This window comes from Gracilinanus agilis, chromosome 2 (genome assembly GCF_016433145.1).
Source record: "Gracilinanus agilis isolate LMUSP501 chromosome 2, AgileGrace, whole genome shotgun sequence".
In the NCBI taxonomy this organism is placed as follows: Eukaryota; Metazoa; Chordata; class Mammalia; order Didelphimorphia; family Didelphidae; genus Gracilinanus; species Gracilinanus agilis.
This window is the reverse complement of record NC_058131.1, coordinates 313,966,935-313,987,277: the sequence shown is the minus strand read 5'-3', so window position 1 is coordinate 313,987,277 and position 20,343 is coordinate 313,966,935. Positions and strand designations below refer to the sequence as shown.

General features: G+C 39.3%; 1 protein-coding gene across 1 annotated transcript in view; it reads left to right on the top strand.

Moving 5' to 3' along the window:
* The window catches only part of LOC123237342 (zinc finger protein 208-like), a 219,607-nt gene extending 200,452 nt beyond the window's left edge, over positions 1–19,155 (top strand). Inside the window, 1 exon segment of the mRNA XM_044664209.1 lies at positions 18,289–19,155. Within this exon segment, the coding sequence (XP_044520144.1) occupies positions 18,289–19,155 (867 nt within the window).
* The last annotated feature ends 1,188 nt before the right edge of the window (positions 19,156–20,343 follow it).

Below are 20,343 nucleotides of genomic sequence, written 5' to 3'. Positions count from 1 at the left end.
ATTGGTTCCAAGGCAAAAGGGTAGTAAGGGCTAGGCAATGGAGGTTAAGTGACTTGCTTGGGGTGACATAGCCAGAAAGTGTTTGAGGTTAAGTTTGAACCCAGGACCTCCCGTCTCTAGGCCTGGTTCTCTATCCACTGAGCCACCCAGCTGTCCCTATGTATGTTTTTTTGAAGAGTGTTCACATGTGTTAAGAATGTCTGGAGTGTGTCAGTGTGTATGAAGAAACTTAAGTGTCTTTATGTGAAGAGCCTCCAGATAGTTGGCCAGAGTGACTGTGGACAAGTTGGTGATATGGTGGAGAGAGTGCCAGAGTTGGAGCCAGGAAGAGCTGAATTCAAATATGACCTCAGACATTTATATACTGCTCTGAAGAATTGAAAGAGATAGACAGAGGAAGACTCTGTGTGTGTGTGTGTGTGTGTGTGTGTGTGTGTGTGTGTGTGTGTGTGTGTGTGTGTGTAAGAATATACTTATGTATTGGTGAAGAAACCCCAGGTATTTTTTGAAGGAGAAAGGCTCACAATGTGTCTGTCTCGCTATAGGAAGAGCCCCATATGTCTATTTTTAGAGAACTTTGAAGTGTGTGAGTAAAAAACTCCTAGAATTTTGCCTGTCTCAGTATTCAAAAACCCCATTATGTGTGTCCATGTATGGAAAACCTATAACTCGTCTGTGTTGAGGTGTTGGAGGAACTTAGTGTACCTATGTCTGTGTATGAAGAATGTATGCATGTTTGCACACACAAGTTTGCTGAAGATCTCATAATATACCTATGCTTGTATGTGGGTATAGCCTAACAGGTGTCTGTGTACATGTATTAATTGATTCAAGCATTTTTTAAGGCTCCTNGAAAGAAAGAAAGAAAGAGAAGAAGAGAGAAAGAAAGAGAAAAAGGAAGGGAGGGAGGGACGGAGGGATAGCTCTTTCCAGGAATTTGGCTGAGAAGGGGAAGAGAAAGAGGAAATGATAGCTTGAGGTGGGGATGAAAGATCTCAGTGAAAATTTCATAAGGTCAGGGTGACTTGGAAATGTTTGAAGCCAGCAGGAATGGAACTAGTACATAGGGAAAGATCAAAGATACACACACACTCACTCACTCTTAAGGTTCTCCACAATTAGATATACGAGTAGATCTTTACACTCTGTGAAGAATCTTCAGTGTTTCCTTAAGGTCTCAAGAACTTGGTGTAACTTGGTATATATATGAGTGTGCGTATGAAGTACATTTGGTGTGTACATGTGAAGAGCTTGCATTGAGATTGTGTCTCTTTCTGTGAAGAATACTCAGTGTCTATGCGTGTGTGAAGAATCCAGTGTGTGTCTATATAAAGATTGAGCTTTATGTATGCATTTTTCTGTGGGTGTCTGTTAAGTGGACTAGCCACTTCACGATCTTCTTGTGTGAGTGTAAGCACTTAGAAGGGAAGCGAGGAGCTGGGAGAATATGGGTGGAAGGGTTCAAGATGAAGAGAGAAAGGACATGAGTTTAAGAAACACACAAAGAGGCACAAAGATCATGTCAGCCTGTCAGCTTCTCAACAGGTCAGAGAGAGCATGAATGAGCTGAACTGATTTTATTAAGGATTGTAGCAATGGGGGTTGCAGGATTTCAATCAGTCTGCACATCAGAAGTTTTAACATAGTAGTGACAACCAAAAGGAACAGATGGTAACACAATAGCACTGCCAGGTACCCAGGCAAGAGGCTCATGTGAAATCTCCTTTCTGGCACACTGGCACCAGCTTATCCAAATGCAAGTGTAAGTCTTTGACATTACAAAGGACCTTTTGAACTTGTCTGCTAGCTTTCAGACTGCAGATAACTGTAGAGGTTTGATTTCTAAGTTCCATAAAATTTAAGACCCAACCAATTTAAGGATTCAGAAGTCAGTCATGTGAAGTATTAGAAATATATCCATGAGTCTGGTCCATGAGCATTTTGCTTATTAGAGTCAGCTTTTGAATACATCTTTAATATCTTCATGATTTGTTATAACTGAAACCCTTCAGGCTGGGTGTACAGGACGTCGCACACTTTTTTATTGTGTGCAGGGCTTACAGTTTGCCTTGTGTCTGTGTTTCTTTGTATGGGAGAAGGACCCATAGCTTATCTGTGTCTGTGTCTGTATAGATTCTGGGTCTTATATGTGTTTGTCTTTATGCATGAATAGCCCTTAATTATCCATGTCAGCTGTCTGTGAGCCTGCAGTGTGTCTGTGTATTTATATGTGGAGAACCTTCAATGTGTGTGACTGTATATGAACCTGCTCTGCAAATGTTTGTTAACCCACAGTTGTGTCTATATGCAAAAAACCTGAACTAGGGCTGTGTATGTGAAGAACCTGTACTATGTCATTGCGTGCGTGTGTTTATGTAGTATAACTACAAGTGTAGTATAGTGTGTGTAATGCCACTAACAAGCATTTATGAAGTGTTCACCATGTGCTAGATACTGCATTGTATGCTAGAATTATAGAGTCAAAAGTGAAACAGACCCTGCCCTCAAGGAGCTTACATTATAATAGGAATAATGTGTGTACCTACACATGTATAGGTATATATGCATATGTATACATATGTCCATATGTATTGTGGATGTGTAGTGTGTGTGTGTGTGTGTGAATACAAGGTAGTTTTGGGAAAGAAGATAGCTGTTTGGGAGTGGGGATGGGGATCAGTAAAGACTTCATTTAAAAGGTGGTACTTGGGCTAGGTCTTGAAAGAAGTAAAGGAATTCCTGAGAGATAAGAGGGTGAGGAAGGAGTGTATTCTGGCCCAAGGGGACTACTGCTAAGGCATAAGGGCATAAAGACAGAAGAGGGTTATGTGCATGAAATTTGACTCCACATATTTGAGAATTGAAACCTTTGTCAGAAAAACTTACTATAAAAACTTTTCCCAAGTTACCTGTTTTCCTTATGAAGGACTTTAAAGGCCAAACAGAGGGACTGGGTCTGGTTGTATGCAAAGAATGTAAACTGGGTACGGGGATTTGCACTGTGTATCTCAAAGAATCTATACTATGTGGTGAGAAGAACTCACATTGTGACTGTATGAGAAGAACTTGTCTGCATGTGTGAAGAATGTACAGTGTATGTAAGAACCTGTATTTTGTCTCTGTATGCGGAGTATCCTTAGAATCTATCTGTGTGTGAGAGACACTCACCCCATGTTGTCTTTGAGAAGAACCCCAAGTATCTATGTTTGTGAATAGGGGAAAGAACTCAAAGTGTGTGTGTGGAAGGACTCAGAATATGTGGGTATATGTTAGTGTGTATATGTTTATTGGAAGGACCCACAGTTTGTATATGTGTTCATATGGGAAGACATTCCTCTTCCTTTGGACCTGTGTGTAAAGATCTTATAGTATGTCTGTGTATGAAAAACCTGTAGCTATCTCTGTGTGTGGGTATCTGTGTGAAGAACCCTCTTGTGTGCCAGAGTGTGTCTTTATCTGAAAAATTCATGGTGTGTCTTCATGTACTTTAGTAAGATAAGTGCCCTCCATGTGTCTGTGTGTGAAAACTGCAGGATGTCTGTGTGTATCTTTGATTGCCAGAGTTATCTCAAGTCAGAAGTTTATTTACAAAATAGAAGGGAAACAATAAAGTAGAGAAATGTGAAAGAGGTTAGAGAAAATACCTATACTAGTCCTCAGTTAGGAAGGTCAGTAGTGAGTAACTATGAGGCCTCCTCCAAGATGGAAGGCTAGTCCCTTAGGAAACTAGGAAAGTAGTCAGCTCTTTTCACTCTCCCAACAAAGTAGTCCAGGAGTCAGAATCTAAGTTGAAGCTATGATCCAAGCCACAGTCTCCAGTGAAGTTCCCTCGAAGACTATCTCCAGGAAACACTCTCCATCAACTTGTGAGACTTACTCAGCCCAAGGATTTTGTGGCTTTTATGGTGGTTTCCTGTTCCTGCCTCTCTTCATGGGAGCCAATCCTGTTGTCCAGCCTTGCCCAGGAGCAGTGTCTGTGTGATTGACTTGTCTCCTCTAAAGGTGTTAACTCTCCTTCTAGGATTCACACATTTCTGAGTTGTCACTCAGTTTGGGTTCACATGTTTCTGAGTTGTCACCCAGCTTGGATTCACATGTTTCTGAGTTATCACCCAGTTTAGCACTGGGTTGCAGACTTCACTTACTTAAGATTAAGTAAGGGTGTCTTCCTTTTGGAGGTGTAAACTACTGTAGTAAGAGTTTCCCTTACTTTAGGGTTAAGTATGGATGTTTTCACTTTTGTTGATTAATTCAAAAGTAGACAAAGGAGAGTTAATCCTGTCCTCTCACAATCTAGTAAGGTACTAAGTAGGGGTATTTAAGTTATTGTTAACCAAAGTTTTAATTCCAACTAGGCAAAGAGGACAAAGGATTCTCTTTTCTCAAGTGTAAACTCAGAATAGACAAAGAGAACCAAGAATTTCCTTTCACAGTACTGAGATCCTTTAGCAGGAGGAAACTGTAATGGGCTTGTGTCTGAATGAAATATTCTGTTCCCCTTTCTCCTCAACCCCATCCTGTGTTCACAGTTGCTTATTTGTGTAAAGTGTTGTCTCCATATGTGCAAAGGATTCATTGTGTCTGCATGTGAAAGTCCCAAGGTGTTATTTATATATATGTGTGTGTGTATGTATGTATATGTATGGGAATTATTCACATTAAATTTCTGTCTCTGAGGGAAGCACCCATGTAAGAAGTCTCTGTAAGCCTGGGGTGGGTTTTTATATATGGGAACCTACAATGTGTGTGTCTGTGTGAAGAAATCTGAATATGTCTCTATGCATGGTCATAATGCATCTCTGCATGTCTGGGAAAAACGTGTGTGGTCGATATGAATAATCCAAAGTGTTTGTGTACCTGTATATATGAAAAACTTGTAGTGTATCTCTATGTGAGTCTTTTGGAGGAACTTGTTAACTTGGAAAAACACAACTACTAAAAGTAGTCAGGAAAACCAAGTCTTTAATCAGAAGAGAGATAGGTCCATAATAATTGGCTACTACACAGAGCCAAGAGCCAAGAGCCAAATACTACAGAGTCAAAACCCTGAGTATCTGGGGACTGTGTCTCTGGGAGAATCAAGGCACTAGAAGATTCTCCAAAGAATAATAGAACATAGAGATCTTATATACCCTTTGGGGAACTCGGGACATCAAACCTACACTGACAGGTTTTAAGCAAGCTTGGGAAAGAGGCCATAGCCAAGGGCTAGGGTATCTGGGAGTGTTCTACTACAATGAATACTAAAAGGATGGTTCCTGCACAGGTGTTGGTCTTCTTGGGAACCAGTCTCTGGCTACAGTGGGGGAAACTTCTAAGACTAAAAGGGTACTTAACATTTGATGAGGTCTACTAACCCCACCTAAGTCGGGGCTCATCATGTACTTTAAGGTCTATTGTTTAGTCTGAAATGAGTGAGTCTGGGACTTCCCTTGGGGTGAGTTCTCATGGGACTGGCAAATTAGGGGCTCCCAAAAAACCCTGTTGACAAACCTAAAGCTTATCTGTATGTATGTATTTGGTATGCACAAAGAACCTGCAGTTTGTATGCCTAGTGTGTGGGAAGAGCCCAAAAAGTTGTGTATGTGTGTATATATATATAATATGTGAGAGACTTACATAATATGTAAGTACTGTTTATGTGAAAAACCCACAGTATCCAAAGAACTATGTGTGTCTGTGAAATGAACCCGTGCTGCGTGAAGTGTGTGTGTGTGTGTGTGTGTGTGTGTGTATGTGTGTGTGAAAAGTCCACAGTATATGTGCCTGTGATATGAATCCATAGAGCATCTGTGTGTGTCTAGGTCTGTGTGTGAATGAAGAGCCCATATCATGTCTGGGTTTTTGAAGAACCTGAAGTGTTTCTGTGTGTGTGAAAAGAAGCTTGTAAGCGTGTGTTTGTGTGGAGAGAGCTCCCCTGTGTGTATGTATGTGAAGAATCCATAGGATATGTCTTGTCTGTGGCATGTGTACAACTTTCAGGGTCCTCTGAAGGACTTCTTTTTGGGCTGTGTGATCATAGTGTCAAGTACTGTCTAACACGGTGATGGGCAAACTTTTTAAAGAGGGGGCCAAAGGAAAGGAAATGCTCATCTGTCAGTCTGTTTCTAAGGCAACTCTTTCTAAGTTTCATTGTATTGTATCCTACTCATTGTATTCATCAGATTAGGAATAACTTGTGGCATGGCGGGATAGAACATTTTATGCCTGCAGGCCATAGTTTGCCTATCACTGGGCTAACATTTTATGCCTCGAGGTCAGATGCCTGATTTTTTTCATCCTTGTATCCTCCACAGTGGCTGCCTTGGGTTCCTTTGAAAACAGTGGGTACTCATTAGATCCTCTAATATGGTTAAAATCTTTCCATCCCCAAATTACCTTTTATTTATTTATCCCTATACTTATATCACCTCAGCCAAGAAGAGAGGTTCCTTGAGGGCAGGGTATTTTTTTTTTTTGGTTTGTCTTTGTATCCTGTTTCTTAAATGCTTGCTGAATTGAATTGAATTAGATCTTTGTTTAATGAATGCAAATCATCACATGCTCATTTGTATATCTGGTCCTCTGGCTATCTTTCCAGTACTCTTCCAGCCTCAGACTGTGACTTGAGGGTATTGAATTCTGTCTCTTGATTGTATCTTCTCCCCCTTAGCAGCCTTGCAAAATAACTGCCAGTGTCTGGCCTGGAATACCAGCAGGAGGATTCTCTACTGAGGAGCTAAGAGATCTCAGCTCCAGAGTGAAGTTTCCAGATAAAGTGACTTTCCTTCTGAGTGATCTGATTGGTCCGGAAGTGTTCCAGAAGCAGACACAAACAGGAGACCTGTAGCCAGACATTTAGGAAGCAGCAGATGCTGGAGAGGCTGATGCTTAAACATTTCCTGATCATCCTGTTTGAGTAAATTGGACCAGGGTGATATTAGATATCCAGATACCCCTGAAGAGTGGGTGATCTTGGCAGATCTGACCCAAATGCCTGTGGAGAGAGGTGAGAAAGGAGAAGGGAAGGAAGAGTGGATTAACTAGAAAGGAGATTGCATTCTCTATGGGTTGCCAGAGTAAACTACAGTATTTCAGAAAAGTACTTTTCTAATATTTGGCCTTTCCTTTAGAATGATTGCTTAATTAGGTCACTTTGCTCCTGGGGGAAAGCTAAAGAATACCTTTCACTAGATACCCATTCCCCCCCCCCCCCAGTTGTATGTAAAAACAATTTTAACATTAATTTAAAAAACCTTTGAGTTCCAAATGTTAACTTTCCTTCCCTCCCTTCCCCTCCCTCCTTGAGGCAGTAAGAAATTTGATATAGGTTATACATGTGTGATCGTGTTAAACATTTCCATATTAGTCATGTTTACACTCCCATTCTTTACTCATCTAGGAATGGTTTTGGGAAGGAGTCAAAGGCAGAGTATTTCAATATATTAATAGTGATCCTTTCCTCAGAACTTGGGTTGGAGAGAAATGGAAGGTTATATGAGATTTTGAATCTTATGCAAGAACCATGAAGCAAAATATTTTGGCTTTAAAATAGGTGCTCTAAAAATGAGTGAGGATCACCTTAATAAAAACTATCAGCACTGTACCTTTTTGGGCCTGGTTGTTGTAGAGATGGTTTTTAGTTGAAGTTGTAGGCATTAGCTAAACACCTTGCTAAAACCAGCTTGGACCACAGGGATAGAGCCTAGGTTCTAGAAAGTGGTATTTTTGGACCCTTTCTCTGATCTGGGATTTGGAAGGTGCCATTTATGGGATCCCTCTGACTTCCCCTAATTCTTCTGTAAGGTGGAGGGGGGGGGGGAGGTGTTAATGCCTACCTGTCACTTAGGCATTTGTAGAGTGGAGAATCTTGGAAACCACAAAGCAAGCTTCTCTTCCCTCAGAGCTCCTTTCTCTTCCACAGCTCTTCCTTCTCAAAAATCTGCTGTTGCCCAACTTCTGACCCTTGATGAACTAGAAATGACTTCTGTGCTTCTGGCAGCCAGATCCCAGGTGAGTTAGAGGTTTCTTTTCTTTACCCTGAAATTCCATTTTGTGAAGATAGAATTAACTCTCCCTTTGTCTATTTTAAGTTAATCAACCAAGAATTTAAAGTGCCCCTATTTAGCACTTAGCTAGCCCTTACAGTACTGAGCTGGATTTCACTGGAGCAGCACTTAGGGTGGTAGGCTAGACAATTACTCTACCTTCTTACTACATTCACTTTAATATCTCTACCTTATTGTAAATAAAGCTGCTGACAGTCATTTAGACTTAAGGGCTAATATTTTATAATTGGTGACCACAATCCTTTTTTTAATTCAAATATTTTGTCTAACCAATTTTTTACCCTTACAATTAATTGGCTAGCCATGAAGTTGGAAAAAAGTACCCTTATATTCCTAATTAAACTATCCTTAAGTCGGTCTGTTAGTAGCAAATTCTGGAGCTCAGAGTTTTTATTCCACTCTAAATTTGTAGAGCAGTTTTGAAATAGACAAGGGCAAGATAACCCTTGTCTATTTATAACCTATATAACCTATAGCTGTTGATCTGTTTCCTGTTCCAAGAGTAAATTCTAAATATTTTTTTCTTCTCTTCCCCCCTTTTAAGTTAAAACAGCTGAATAGTAGCTGTGTTTTTGTTAACAACAGCTAGCCTCCTTGAGGCTTTCACCCTCCTGATTCTTTGCCTCCAGGGGAAGCAACCCTGCCCCCCACAAGCTACCATCTCTCAGCTCAGAATTTGGGAGTAGCCCATTTTGTTATTAGAAGGTGCTAATTATTATAATAATGAATAATAAAGCAAAATTAACAAAGTTTAGTTTTACCTTGCTCCTGGAAGTCTGCTCTTTAAGAGTTTTCCTGAACCCCCATGTCTCTAACATTAGCTTAAGTGTGGGAAGTGGAATACTAGGGAGAGCAGTCAAAGGAAACAGCAGCAAAATAACTTAAACTGATCCTTTGAACCTGAAAGTCTTTCAGAGCCCATTTAGGGCAAAATCCCAGCAATCCATCAAAGCCTTTTTTTGATGCTCCCTTACTCCCCCCCCACCAGGCCAGCTCAGAGAAATGACTTCCTGCCCACATGGTAGAAGCATGTGGTAGAAGCTGGTGTTTTTACCTCTAGGAGGTAGGAGAGAGTAAAAAACTCTTAAACACCCTCTTAGTTAAGGCTAGTTAATTAGGGCATACCTGTACTTACACCAAATTTTTTTTCTCTAAAGCCTCTAGAAGACCCTGCCCACTAGCCTTGTGAGGCTCTTGCTAATACTAGTAGGGTAGTGCAACTGACTGACAAAGTAGAATTGCAAGCAATCTAGTAATTAGATTGAAAAATAAATAGGTGACTGAGTATGATACTGAATAGAATAGCCCAAATTGTGAAAATGTTGCTTCTTGTCTATCTAAAATGGCTCCTGGTCCCAGAGAACATTTCACATTAGCTTTATTTAGCACTGTTCCTGGGTGTGCTTATACTAGTAGGATACCTTGCAGTTTATCTATTCCTCCTCAAGAAAAAACTGGAAAATGCTGAGTAACCTCAAAATTCAGAAGAAAGATTCATCTCCCTACACTACCTTACCATCTAAGCCTACTCAGTCTCTGCCTTGTCTGGTCCAACACATTTCCTGTCCAGTTCAACCCTTCCCTCACCCTATTCAACCCCTTCTCATCTCTAGTTCCACCCAAACCATCCCTACCTGACCTATCTCTCTCCCTCCTCTTCCCCAAACCATTTCTCCCCCTGCCCCTACCACTCCTCCTCACTGCCCCCCCTACTCCATTGCAACCCAAACATTGAGCCAAGTAACAGTAATCAAAGACAATTCAATTAAAGGCCTAACGGAAGTCCCCACTTATAATAAATTGGAGAACTTAGTAAACATTAGACATCATACAACTTTCTCTCCACAAGACATTGAGAGATTCAAGCAAAATACTCCTTCCTTTGAAGATGAGCCTATTATGGTTATAAAAAAAGCTAAAAAGCATTTACTGCACTTATGATCTCATGTAGTGTGTGGTTTCTGCAGGCTTCTTTATGGCACTTTCTCCAAACAGTTCACTTTCTTGATTCGAAGAGTTAGCAAGCCTCTTTTCTTGAAATTTCTCTCAAAAATTTAAATCTTGGATTTTGCAAAAAAAAAAAAAAATGATACAATCCCCCCTGAGGTGGGTGTTGACCAGCACCCAGATCAACTCAGGATACATGGTTGAGTTATGGAGTATATGAATCAATTATCAAAAGAAAAACCAAAAACATAAAAAAAAAAAATAAAAAAGAGAAAATAAGAGAAAAATTAAGTTTTGAGAAAAAATAAAAATCTATGTGTATAAAAATTTTGAGTAAGCAAGAATAAATCCATAGCAGGTTCTTAAATCAGGGCCCAATTAAAGTAATTTATATCCTACAAGTCTGTAGGACAATTTCAACAATATAGCACTTGCCCAATCAGGAGCCAGGACTACAGAAAATTACCATGCTATAAGGGAAGAAAAGGGACTAAATTTTGAAGTAAACAGCAAAATATGTTATTCCCTGGTCTGATTTTTATCTTGTCTCAGGGACAGGGAAGCCAAAATGTCAGCCAAATTTAGGTATTTGTCTGAATCTGGCACGGGGGAGGAGTCCAGAGCCTGGCATTGTCAAACACCTGCTTCCTCAAACCTCATTGGCTTTTTGTCAATGCATCTAGGAATCATTGGTTTTGCTCTCTCTATTTCCCTCTTATCTCTGACTATTGTAACTTCCTCTTAGACAGTGCAATATTGTATGCACCTCTAACTAAAAAATCTTTAGAGGTATAAGCTGGATATTTGAAATGCTTCATTGGGGAGAGTAGGTATGTAAATCTGGGATATTTCAACATATTCATCTCCCAGTAGAATCATGGGGGACTGTGAAGATAGAATTAACTCTCCCTTTGTCTATTTTAAGTTAATCAGCCAAGAATTTGAAGTGACCCTACTTAGCACTTAGCTAGCCAGTAAGTAAGAAAGTTCACAAGTCACTTACTAGAGAAAGCTCACACCTCCAAAGGATACTGCCCCCACCCCCTGGGCAGTGCTAGGCAAATTGAAAGGCTGCAATTGGTTCCTGTGAAGAGGGGGAGAGATAGGAAGTGATGTAGAAAAGGGGGTATAAAAGGCCAAGCCCAAGGACTGATTCATTCACTCTGTGTTGGTGAACCAAGCTGGAGGAAGACTCTTGGAAGCAGTCACATTGCCCTAGACTCGTCCTTGACTGGAGCATTCTGCACTGGAAAGGCTTGCTGAGTGAGTGACTTGGGCTAAAGGAAGAGGCTTGTGTTGGTAAACTTCTGGCTGAAGACTACCACATAGTCTACCACAAGACTACTTCCACATAGAGATCAGGACTTGAGGGAGCCCTTGCCGGTGCTGAGCTGGACTTCACTGGAGCAGCATTTAGGGTGGTAGTCTAGACAATTCTCTACCTTCTTCCTACATTCACTTTAATATCTCTACCTTATTGTAAATAAAGCTGCTAACAGTCATTTGGACTTAAGGGGCTAATATTTTATAATTGGTGACCACAGTCCTTTTTTAACTCATAAATATTTTGTCAAAAAAACTTTTTACACTTACATTTTCTAGTATGAGGGTGAAAATAGGGCCTTTTCCTATCTTGGAGCTTCTCTATCCAAGCAGAGTTTTTTATCAAGGAACCTGATCCCCCAATGTTCCAACCCAGGAGCCTGGGAGTAGTTCACCTTTTAACATTCCACAGTATCTCTTCTTTTCCCCATCAGAGACACCCTGGGGGTGGTGGTGGGGGTGTCTCTTTCCATACAGGCATACACTTCATATTCTTCACCCACATATGTGTACATAGACATCTGCTCTGTGGGTTTCTTATAAATATACATAGACACCCTTCTTCACACAGACACTTACACAAACATAGTTCAACATTGTATTAGTTAGAGGACCTGGGTTCAAATCTAGCCTCAGATACTTCCTAACTATGTGACTCTGGGCAAGTCATTTACTCCTGATTGCCTACCCCTGGCCTCCCTCCTGTCTTAGAATCAGTATTTAGTATCAGTTCTAAGACAGAAGTAAGAATTTACATTAGTTAGTCTGTCTTCCCCTAGCCTATTTAGCACTTGAAGTGGGGTGGGGTAACTGTCTAGGCTGAGCTCCTGCTCTTAAATACATTCCTATTTGAGATGTTTATTCAGCAAATTATAACTTCTGGGTTTCTTAGTTTCAGTTGCTTTACCTTTTGTTTATAATTCTTATTCTTGAAAGTTTTGAGAGATTGGTGAGGATGCGAGGAAATGTCCAGTCTTTTGTCTTATTGGTCATGTAACCAGGAAGTCCCCTCAAATTCTTTTTTATTTTTATATATCCCTCACTCTCTTTACTACCCAGCAAATCATGGTATTTTTTTAAAACCCTTACCTTCCATCTTGTAATCAATACTGTATATTGGTTCCAAGGCAGAAGAGTGGTAAGGGATAGGCAATGGGGAGTGAAGTGACTTGCCCAGGGTCACATAGATAGGAAGTGTCTGAGGCCAGATTTGAACCTAGGACCTCCCACCTCCAGGCATAGCTTTCAATCCACTGAGCCACCCAGCTGCCCTTCCCCCGCATCATACATTGTAACAAAGAATTAAAAAATGAGTACAGCAAAACTATCAATATTATCAACCAAATATGACTATTAATCAACAAGTATTTATTAGACCATTTGAAAAATGCCAAGCCACTGAAGATAGAAAGAAAAAGCAAAGGGGGTAGAGTGAAAATGGTATAATGGTAGGAAGCATTGCAGTGAGCTGTCCTCCACAAATTCTTCAAAATATCTAGAAAATGGACCAGGTTGATGGGGAAATTAGAAAAAATTCTTACATAAGTACCTAGAATCCTAGAGGAAGTGGACTCAAGCTTACAGAACAATTGTGGCAACAGAGGAATTCACAGCTCCTAGTGTTGTGGGAGAGCTTGATATTATCTGATTCGGAATGGTGCCCACTTAAAGAATTAATTACCAGGCTACAAGGAATCTTTAAAAACAGGAATTTTTGAGTGAATGGCCCGTAGGCAGGTGCAGGTGAAGTCTGCCTCCTTGGGTCCAGGATTAGAGATTAGATGACCTCAAAGAAAGGTGGAGAGGGGGACAATTGAGGAGGATTAGGTAACATTCCTGTGTGAGATGCCTTGGTATCTGGAGTAGACATACAAGTAAAAATTGTTTATGACACATTAGGGCTCTGATCATAACAGAGGGTAAGTTGTATATCCCAGAGAATCTAGTGACGTTTGAGATATGCAAACAGAAGGTACACATCCATGCTAAAACCCTTATCATAAAACTAGGGGAAATGCATCCAAAATAGAAGCAAATGTGTATCTCAGAGAATGCTTTGTTTCTTCCATTGTCTCTTTGATTGTACAAGGACCAGCCAGCTTTCTTCTGCCACCAGCATTCCTGGGGGCCAGGATCAAGGAATTCCTTATGTTTTCTTTTTGACCTGAGATTCCTCTAGAGACTTGGGATATCCAGGAGACCGTGTACCCCCATTCCTTTACTTGCTAGAAATCTTTTTCTAGACTCCTAGTAGAGCTGTGAATATGTGGACATAGGCTGGCCTTCCCAAAAAAGACTTCCATCAGCTGATGTGGGATGCTGCCAGAATACTGCTGAGATGATAAAAAGTTAAAAATCTTCCAGATTCAATGAAACAGACAAAGACTTCTCCTGGTAAAGGGAGTCAGGAGTTAGCAAGGTAGGGAAGGAGTCGGCTTCTCTCCCAAGCGCTTCCTTAGGAGTTTCACTGGGGCAGTATGGGGTGTTCAGAGGGGACTATCCCCTCTAGTGTGAGGGCTTTCCAAGCTCTCTTCAGGGCTGTTCCTCCCTCTTTGGTGTCCACCTTTCACCCAACTCACCTATAGCTCCAAGAAGCTACAGCATGTTCAGTGACCATACCCTGTAAAACTGCCTTGGCAAATGGATTAAATCAAGTTGAAGTAAGCAATAGATCTCAAACTCAATAAGTTAGAGGGATATCTATCCCAAGCATGTGAAGATTTCTTCCAGTGGAATGGGAAGATGAGAACAGTTTGTTCCAGCAGCCACGAAGGTGACTGATGCCGGTGCTGTGGAACCCTTAGAGCTTGATTAGACATCAGACACAAAAGTCATCCACTGTATTCTAGCCATCATCAGTCTTCTGACTGTTGCTTGCCACTGAACCTTGATGACACTGGAAAAAAAAGTGAGGTTAATGAATTTATGCTATTTTACCGCACTTAAATCCAATTCATGCACAGATCAAAACATCACCTGTGATATCATTAGTCCTCTTCAAAAATGGAGAATGAACAACCCATTGCTTATCACTGTGCTTAAAATACTTAAAGCCTTAAAAAATACTTGTTGATTAGGGGCAGCAAAGTGGCTTAGTGGATTGAGAGAAGGGCCTGGAAAGAAGAGGTCCTGGTTTATAACCTGGCCTCAGACACTTCCTAGCTGGGTGACCTGGGCAAATCACTCAACACCCTATTGCCTAGCCTTTACCACTCTTCTAAAAGTCTTGGAGCCAATACACAGTTTTGATTCTAAGACAGAGGTAAGGGTTAAAAAAATAAGATAAATACTTGTTGATTGCTTGGGAGGCAAGTAGTTCAGTAGAAGGAAAAATTTTCTAATCTTTAGAGAGGAAAAAAAATGGATTGAGCAGTATTATGAGAGAGAGGTTGGATAACCAAACATGGTCAACTTGAGAAGGATGTAGCAAGTGTTCATTCACTAGGTGACCCTATAAGAAAGATCTCTTCCAACTTTAAGGTTCTGTAATTTTTCTGTGAACAGGTCTTCCCTTGCAACCAAAATCCAGGAGTATTTCTTTCTGAACTATTATTTGCTCATTATCTGTACCACATATATTCTTCAAAGATACTGACTATCTTATACTTTTTTAAAATATCCTTTTATATAGTTAGAAAGTGTTACCTATATGGTAGGAAGTAAAAAATTAAGTTAGAGTAATCCCTGATTCTCACCAGAATATATAAGCTTGTTTACTGCCTCTGCTATTCCTGCTTCTGCCTCAAGGCCACTCACATGACCTTTAATGGAAGACAGTGATCCTAAACTTGAACCAGCATTTGTTTGGCTTTTCAGGAATCATTAACATTCAAGGATGTGGCTGTGGACTTTACTCAGGAAGAGTGGAGGCAACTGGACCCTGGTCAGAGGTACTTGTACAAGGATGTAATGCTGGAGAACTATAGGAATCTGGTCTCATTGGGTAAGTTTAGTTTTCCTGTATGACTCAAAAGTCATTACTGTATCATATGTAGTCATATGTAATATATCCTTAGTTATTAAAAGATGAGGGTAGGAGGCTCTGATGTATTTCTGTAGATAGGGACTTCTGGCTCAATGATTAGAGATTTCTAACCTTTTAGTCACAGAAACAAAATGTACTGTCTTTCTAAGTGAAAGGTTTTTAGAGGATGTTTTGTAGAGGATGAAATAGACACTTTCGTTCTGCTCTCTTTGATGGTATAGTTATTTTTATCCTTCAAAGGTCCTGAGGAAGATGGGGATTGAAATTTTTTTCTGGGATGACTCTTTTTTTCTGAGCAAATACCTAAGTCTTTTGTCTTTCTTTATGAGTAGGGCATCAAATTTCCAAACCTGATGTGATCTCCCAGTTGGAGCAAGGAGAAGAGCCTTGGCTGGTAAAGGAAGAAATTCCAAGAGATACCTTCCCAAGTAAGGAAAAAGGAGAATTAGGCACAGAATAGGGTCATTATAACAAAGTCAGCAGAGGTTGTTATCTTGAAACTATTGATTTCAAAATTCTCCTTAAAGTCCTCCAAGCTATGGAAAAGACTAGGGCTACTTAGCATACGCTCCCTTAAATATCTTGAACATACCAATCAACCAATGAATCAACAACATTTGTTCTTACTTTCCAGGGAATAATATATAAGAATCCTGGAAAGATAGTAAGGGACCGTATTATAAAGAGCCTTAAATGCCAAGACGAAGAAACCTAATATTTTATCTTAGAGGCAATAGGGAACCCCTGGGGTTTATTGAATAGGATATGACAGAGACAGATGTATGCCTTATTAAAATCACTTTGACAGTTATGTTAAGAATAGACTGAAGTTGGAAAGAGGCTTGAGGTAGAAATACTGAATGGAAGACTATTGCAAATAGTCTAAACAAGAGCTGATAAGGATGGTGGCTGCAAATCAAGAGATGTAGAGACAGAAGCAAGATTTAGGAACTGAATGGATATGTGGAGTGAGTGAAAAGGTGAAGAAGACACCAAAGTTGAACCCAAGTGACTAGAAGAATGGTGGCATCTTCAGTTATTAAAAGTTTGGAAGCAGTCAGGCCTAGAGACGGGAAGGTCCTAGGTTCAAATCTGGCCTCAGACATTTCCCAGCTGTGTGACCCTGGGCAAGTCACTTGACCCCCATTGCCCACCCTTACCACTCTTCCACCTAGGAGCCAATACACAGAAGTTAAGGGTTAAAACAAACGAACGAACGAAATGAATGAATAAGTAAAATAAAAGTTTGGAAGGAACATGAGTTAAGGGTTGGGGGTAAAATACTGAATTTTGTTTTGAACATAATGAATTTGAGATGCCTACTAAACATCTAGGTTGAAATGTTCAGTAGGTAGATGTCAATGATGGACTAGAGTTTGAGGAGAGAGACTGGGAATGGATACATAGATCTGGGAATCATTTACATAGTTAAGATGTTGACCCTACAGAAGCTGTTGAGGTTGCTAAGTGAGAAAGTGTAGATAGAAAAAGAGAAGAAGCTCCAAGACAGAGCCTTAGCTAACACCAACAGTTAGTGGGTGTGACATGGTCAGAGAACCAGCAAAGGAGACTAAAGAGAGGTCACAGAGGTTGGAAGAAAATTGAAAGCAATGCCATAAGAGCCAAAAGAAGAAAAAGTGGCCAGGAGGAAAAAATAATAAAGCATCAAGTACTACAGAGAGATCTATATGGGTGTAATCTGAGAAAAGGCCATTAGATTTAGCAATCAAATGATTAATAACTTTTTTTAAACCGTTAAAATTGGATGAGATGTAAGTCAGTAAGTAAGATGTAGAAGAGAGTGAGAGAAGAAATGGAGGCTGTGAACATAGCATATTCTATGAGTTTAAATAAGAAGAGAATGACATTTATAGAATGATAGCTATTAGGATTGGTGAGAATTTGGGTGTATATGTAGATGGTAGGGAAGGAGCCAGCAGATACAGAATGAAGTTTAGAGATAGGAAGGCACTAGCAGTTTAGCTTCTAACCCCTTTATAAGTTCTTATGAATGTAAGCAATCCTAAACCTCTCTAGGTCTATGTGGAAGATTGTACTTAGATGAAGAGCAGACCATTGTGGCTACAAATAGGCTCTAATTATGGTTAAGGAAATTGAAGGAAGCTGGGAATGCAGAAGAGTCTTTACTCACAGACATGGAAATATTTTTTGTGACTAACCTTTAATGCTTGTAGCACAGAGACCTCCATTTCACTAACCTAGCCTGCCTCTCATAATACTGATATTTAGCTCTAGATAAATACCTACTATTTAGCCTATTCTTATCTTTTTTACCTTTTAATCTTCCTCGATGAAATTGTATCCATTTCTATGTTCATTGTACACACTGAATCAGCTCTTTCCAACCATCTGTGTCCTCTTCTCACTATACTTTGCCTTCCCTTCTACTCTGGAGTACAAAATAATTTTGAAAATTCTCAAAAAAACTATCTATGCACTCATCATTTCACTCTTCTATTCTCACTTCATATTTTTCATTCTTATACAAGGGCATAACTGCATTTTTTTTTCATTCTTTCAGATTGGGAGACAATGACTGAAATCAACACATCAACTCCAAAGCAAACTCTTTCTGAACAGCAATCATCCCAGGAGATGATAATGGAAAGATTTGCAAGGAATTTTTTCTATTACTCTAATCAAGGACAAACCTGGGAATCTTATGATCAAAATGGAAAACAGCAAAGAATCCCAGAGAGATATCTGAGACAAATGATGGTTCCCCAGAAGAAAATGCTGTCTGTGAAGAGGGACCTTCAGTATAATGTGTATAGTCTGAGTTCAATCCTTGTTAAAGAAGAGAGTGTTTCTAGAAAAGAGAGATATCCTGAATGTGATATATATGAAAAAACCTTCAAATGTAATTCACACTTAATTAAACATCAGAAAATCTCTACAGCAAAGAAACCTTTTGAATGTAATGAATGTGGCAAAACTTTCACTAAAAGTGCACTCCTCCGGCAGCATCAAGTAGTACATACTGGAGAGAAACCTTATAAATGTAATGAATGTGAGAAGGCTTTCAGTAAAGGTGCACTCCTTATTCAACATCAAAGAGTCCATACTGGAGAGAAACCTTATAAATGTAATGACTGTGAAAAAGCTTTCAGTAAAGCTGCACTCCTTATGCAACATCAAAGAGTCCATACTGGAGAAAAACCCTATATGTGTAATGAATGTGGGAAAGCCTTTAGTCAGAGCATATGCCTTACTCGCCATAAGAGGATTCACACTGGAGAAAAGCCCTATGAATGTAATGAATGTGGAAAGACTTTTAGATTACGTGGACACCTTACTCAACATCAGAGAATTCATACTGGAGAAAAACCATATAAATGTAATGAATGTGGGAAAACTTTTAGTCAGAGTACAGATCGTACTCAACATGAGAGAATTCATACTGGAGAGAAACCTTATAAATGTATTGAATGTGGGAAAACCTTCATTCAGAGTACACACTTGACTCAGCATCAGAGAATCCATACTGGAGAAAAACCCTATGAATGTAGTGAATGTGGAAAAGCATTTTGTGATAGGTCATCTTTTACTAAACATCAAAGAATTCACACTGGAGAGAAACCTTATGAATGTACTGAATGTGGGAAAGCCTTTATTAGAAGTTCAGACCTTATTCAGCATCATAGAACTCATACAGGGGAGAAACCATATGAATGTAATGCATGTGGGAAAGCCTTCAGCCTACATGTACACCTTACTCGACATCAGAGAATCCATACTGGAGAGAAACCTTATAAATGTAATCAATGTGGGAATACCTTTAGGCATAGTTCAGCTCTGGTCAGACACCTGAGACTTCATAGTGGAGAATAATCTTAAGATGATGATGATTATTATTATTACTTTTAGGCTTACCCTTATTCAATACTGTATAGTCATAATAATAAGTTGCCAGTTATTATTATTTTACTTGAAATGAAAAATATGCTTCCTTTCCCTTCAGTTATATTTCTCCTGAATAATAAAGGCTAGCACCTACAAAGGAAGTGTAGGTCAGTTCACCTCAAAGCAATTCATTTGAGTAATTTGTCTAATGATTAATTCATCCAATACTAATTTTAAAAAATGAATAAACATTTTAATTTTTCTTTTAAAATAACTGTTTTGTAAAGACATTTTTAAAGTTTGTATTAATTGTTTTTGTTAATGAAATAAAAGTGATTCATGAATAAATCTAACAGGGTTAGGAAGGTTGACCATTGTTCTTAAGTGAATTGGCTAGCTTTCCTTTACAATATAATTGTGGGAAAGTGTAATTGGAAAGTTTTCCTGTGCGGATTATCAGGTGATAACTACTAAATTCCAGTGTCTTCAAAAGAATAGAAATAACTTTTTTAAAAAACCCTTCTGTCTTAGAATTGATATGGAATATCAGTTCCAAATCAGAAGAGTGGTAAGGGCAAGGCAACTTGGTTTAATTAACTTGCCCAGAGTCACACAGCTTGGAAGTGTCTGAGGGCAGATTTGAACCTAGGACCTCTGATCTCCAGGCCTGATGCTCTATCCACTGAGCCACTAAGCTTCTCCAATAACTATTTTTAAAATAGAAATCATTTTTTTTATGTCACAGTAGTTCATGAAAACATCTACTGAAATGTGGAGGGGTTTTAAAGGAGCATTAGGGAAGGGAATACACATACCATATTCTTTTATGACTATTCACTTCTTTGAAGTATTTTTAATCTTTTTTTTAATCTTTGCAATAAAAGAAATAAATAAGAAAAGTTTCAGAATAGAAGAAATGAACAAATACAGATAGCCTTCCAAGCTAATGCAGTTTATATTACTGAAAAATATAACTTAAAATGAAGTAATATAATTCCCATCTTATTTTCATATGGGAACAATTTCGTAAGAGGAGCCACATTCCTTATCAGGGGCCTAATGCCTTATTTTCTGAAAAATATTAGCAAGCAATTTTTAAAAACTAACTAAATGGTTTATCTGTGTGATTTCAAACTTTCTAGAGTATAGATGGAAGTTGATTTAACAGGAAAATAG